General features: G+C 34.2%; 1 protein-coding gene across 1 annotated transcript in view; it reads left to right on the top strand.

The window, feature by feature from the left end:
- Window positions 1-4,812, top strand: part of LOC106869391 (procathepsin L) — a 15,132-nt gene that overhangs the window by 3,679 nt on the left and 6,641 nt on the right. Inside the window, exons 2-4 of the mRNA XM_014915113.2 lie at window positions 1,417-1,522; window positions 2,651-2,797; window positions 4,110-4,265. Coding sequence (XP_014770599.1) covers window positions 1,417-1,522; window positions 2,651-2,797; window positions 4,110-4,265 — 409 coding nt within the window. The remainder of the gene's footprint in view (window positions 1-1,416; window positions 1,523-2,650; window positions 2,798-4,109; window positions 4,266-4,812) is intronic.

Here is a 4,812-nt window from a genome sequence, read left to right as displayed (position 1 = left end):
ATTTTGTCAAAAATGGTGATTTAGCTGCTATTTCTAGCAGAAATTTCCCCAAATATGATTTTGTCAAAAGCAGAAATTTCACCAAATATGACTTTGCCAAAAACGGTGATTTAGCTGCTATTTCTAGCAGAAATTTCCCCAAATACGATTTTGCCAAAAGCAGAAATTTCCCATTTAAGGCTAAAATTAATACCATTATCTTTTAATGTCGTACTATTTGCCTTATGTCTTAGTCTAAAAGAAGTCTTATGGTTATATATTCTCTGTTTCACATTAATACTACATTCTATGTAAATATAATTCTCGGTTATTGTACTTATAGTGCATCTGTACACTACGTTACGGGTGCAACAATTTCCTAATAACGGACAATGGGACTGATTTCTGAAGTTGCACCTAGTATTAAATATAACTAGTATTTTATAAATCTTTAAAGAGCTGAAGCTATTAAATTACTCAACCTCTACATCTGTTTTAGCTCTTTACTTGGGCAACAAGTAACGCTACTGCTCTTCCCAACATCTGATACTGCCAAAGGCGCTATGTTCTTATGACATCCCTTCGTATATTTTTAATTAAATATCATTCATTTATATATATGATGATTGAAGAAGTATTAACGAAATATGATAAAGAAAAAATTGCGAGTATTAGATTCCTTTGTATCTACATATATACACGTTTAAATATGTATCGTCGTATACTCATAATTACGTGTGTGAAACTTTTATTCGCTGTGAAAGTATCGGATACTATCGGGTATCTGAGAAGCCTTATTCATAATTACCAAAGGAAGAACTAAATAAACTTTATACAAATGGATACAAATATAAATTATTGTTGAATATTTCTTTCCATCTATAACTGTGAATAATGACTAATTAGTCCAACATGTTATTTTCTAATATCAAAACATCTGGCGCGAAATAGGTTGGTACCAAATTAGGTCTGGTCAAAAAAACTGGTTGTATTAAATGGTAAGAACCAAAATGTTTGCACCCAGTCATCCCAGTCTATTCATAAGGGTTCTGGTCGGCGGATAACTTTTCCTAGCTCTTTCTCACTAGTCTCAGAGGACCTGTAAAATGATCATGGTCCACGTCCTCCTTTCTCTGACTAAGTCCTATTATGTTTAAACATTTTACCTATTACTATATCACTTTTCCAATATTAACTCTATTCCCCACATGCAATAGCATGCTTGAATGCTCACCAATTTCTTCTATGGGTGCTATGATAGGCTTGTTCAGTGTTACAGTTATAATGATGTTCTTTGGTGTTGGTCATAAGGATGACTGCAATGTGTTGTGTAATGCTTGATGACTAAAATGCGTTTCGTAGTTCTGTGTAATGTAGGGACATATGGCTAATGTATTGATACAAACTATGCAACATTGATGTTTTATTTTCTTTCAGACGTGCTATGTGGGAAGAGAATGCAAATTTCATCAATGAGCACAATTTAGAAGCTGATATGGGTATTCACACATATTGGTTGGGTATGAATGAATATGCAGATCTGGTGAGATGTGTTTTATACTCCTCCTTGAGAGATAGTGTGGGTTAGAAAAATAGGAACATAAATTGGAACTGAAGGTTAGATAAAAAGAGAATGAGAGATAGAATAGCGGGCAGAGTGAAAGAGACAGAGATAGAGATATGTAGATAGAGACAGACTGAGAAAAGCATAAATGCAATGAGAATGTGTGTGTGTGTGTGTGTGTGTGTGTAAGAGAAAGAGAGAGACGATAAGGAATTGACAAAGATAGAGAATGTGAGAGCTCAACAGATTGAAACTGAGAGACAGAACCATATCGACAGAGACAGATTAAGAGAGAGTAAATTAGAGAGGGTGATAGGGACGGGGGGAAATGCAGAGATAATGATACAGATAGGCAGACAGCCAGAGAAAGGGAAATAGAGGGAAAGAGACAACTACTCAGTAGAATCGTTAAAAGGTCGAAAAACTTATGTGCGGTATTTGTTCAGGCTTTGTACATTCGGAGTTCAACTTTGCCTTTTCAAAATTGATAAAATAAAGAACCGGTCAAGTTATAGAACCGATCTAATTGATCAAACCACTTCCCGAAATGACTGGCTTCATGCCTAAATTAAAAACAATTATCTTTAGTATACATGGTTTGGGAAATACATCACAAGTTCCTTTTCTTCAAAAAAGAATTGGCGTTGTCTTGCAGAACATGTATATCAGCGAAGACTGATTACTTGTTAATGCGTACGTGTGTGTGTTTGTGTGCTTGAGTGGAAGTGTGGCTGTGTATGATATAATCCAGCGGAGAATGTGAATATTGATGCAAGAGTAAACGGAAACGTCAGTGGTTTTCGAACGATAACTCTTGCCATACTTGTTCTGCGCCAAGTTACAAATACTATCTTGCTATTCAGATACAATAACTGTAGCAAACTTATACACCTATTTCAACATGTAACTTACGTTATTTCGCAGGTAGTCAAATACATTGCTCGTCTTAAGATATGCTTTATAGAGTTATTTGGGCTTCCTCACAGACATCATCACAAATTCACAAACGACTTTATAAGATATTTTTTAAACGACTTTAAAAGATATTTTTTAATTACTCTTCTACTTTTTAATGTGATGACCTTGTTTCTTTTCTTCCATGTTCAGAGTAACAGAGAGTTTCAAGAAATGATGACCGGTTTTCTTCCCCAGAACCGTAGTATGGAGACATCATTTATCAGCAACAACCTTGAATACTTGCCTCGAACGGTGGACTGGAGACAACATGGATACGTAACAGGAGTGAAAAACCAGGTTAGAAAGTGTATTTGAACAATATAAATCTATGTTAGCCGTCTTCAGTATCATTGTCACACAATAACCTAGTAACAGTTTATACTCCCATCTTAAAAGAGGAGTAGATATATATGTGTCTGCTTGTGTGTGTGTGTGTGTGTGTGTGTGTGTGTGTGTGTGTGTGTGTGTGTGTGTGTGTGTGTGTGTGTGTGTGTGTGTGTGTGTGTGTGTGTGTGTGTGTGTGTGTGTGTGTGTTTGAATATATATGTGTGTGCGCTTGAATATGTGTATGTGTAATATACATATATAATTTACATTGTTACATATATACATACAAACATACATATATACATAAAAAATACATATAAACATTCAAATATACATATATACATACGTACAAACGTACATACACACATATCCCACACAAGTGTTAATTTAAGTATAGTTAGACCGTAGAAATTATTTATATTTAAGGTGCTGCCATCGTACAATCAAGTCATTGCGCTGTTTAATAATATCCGATTTAATTTTATTAACATGGAATGCCTCAGATTCACAGAGCCCACACCAGCCCCCGCCATCTTTATATGGTTGTACATCACATACACGAAACTAAGCAATTTTAAATTCAATGCTATCATCAGCGAGAGAATGCACAAATGTACTATTAGCCTTTGCTTTATGCCAAAATGTAGATTCGTGATTATTCCAGCAAAATTTGAATGGGGAAGAGCACACACTAATGTAAAGACGTTCTTTACTAAGAGCAGTAACAGAGCACTTATACACAAATTTTTTCTTAAGGCTTTGGTTATTAATGAGATACAGTGATTCATTACGGCAGTTATATAGAGCGAGCTTAGCTTGATTATTAGTAGGTATGAGATGTTCAGCTTTACTGTTACTAATAGTATTGTTATTGGAATCGGGTATTTCATTATGTTGATTATTTGTTAACTTCGTTGAAATAAGCACAGAGTGAGAGAAACAGAGGGAGAAGGAGACATATATATAGAGAGATATATAGTACCCAATATATGTTTCCATGTATATTCGTATTGTGTATGTGTGTCTTTGTCAGTGTCTGTGTTTGTATACTTTCACATATATGTAAACACATACACACACAAACGTATATATATAAGTACATATATCTATATACATATATATGTGTATGCACATACAGATGTGTGTGTACATATATATCTGTATACATACATATAAGTATTATATATGTACGCATATACATATAAATACATACATATCAATATGTATATATGTACATATATAAACATAAATATACATACACATTTTTTCATGTTATTTTCAGGGACCTTGTGGTTCGTGCTGGGCATTTTCCGCTACTGGTTCACTTGAAGGCCAGTACTTCAAAAAATATGGCAGACTGATTTCGTTGTCGGAACAAATCCTTGTAGACTGCTCTTCATCATTCGGTAAATACACTTATACAAAATTTCTACATGCTGTATGAAAATTCTTGTGAAATTGTTCTGCTGAGGCAATTAACACCTCTCACTTGCGATATATGATTTGAAAAATTATAATGGAGTATCCTGCATGTTGAAAACCTATATGGTCTTACGCATCCGAGGAAGGCGGTGTATTTCAAATTGATGTAATGCTTGCATTGATCGATTAAATGGAGCCGCCTGAAACGGTCGTAATACACTAATAACTTGACATGATCGTTACTTATTTGCTATACATACATACATACACACACACACACACACACACACACACATACACACACAACACACACACATATATATATATGTATATATATATATATACATACATACATATAATATATATATATATATATATATATATATATATATATATGCTCGAAATACGGACAAGAAAAACAACTGATAACTGATAAAGGGTCATTCTTTATATTGCGTGTCTTGTTTTCCATTTGTTTCCTCCGTTGTTCGTAAAAGAGTTCATATTCCATGTATTCGTATTTCGTATTCCATATTTTCGTGACGTCCTGTGCCCACATATGC

This window comes from Octopus bimaculoides, chromosome 10 (assembly GCF_001194135.2).
Source record: "Octopus bimaculoides isolate UCB-OBI-ISO-001 chromosome 10, ASM119413v2, whole genome shotgun sequence".
Lineage (NCBI taxonomy): Eukaryota > Metazoa > Mollusca > Cephalopoda > Octopoda > Octopodidae > Octopus > Octopus bimaculoides.
This window is presented reverse-complemented; position numbering and strand designations above follow the sequence as displayed.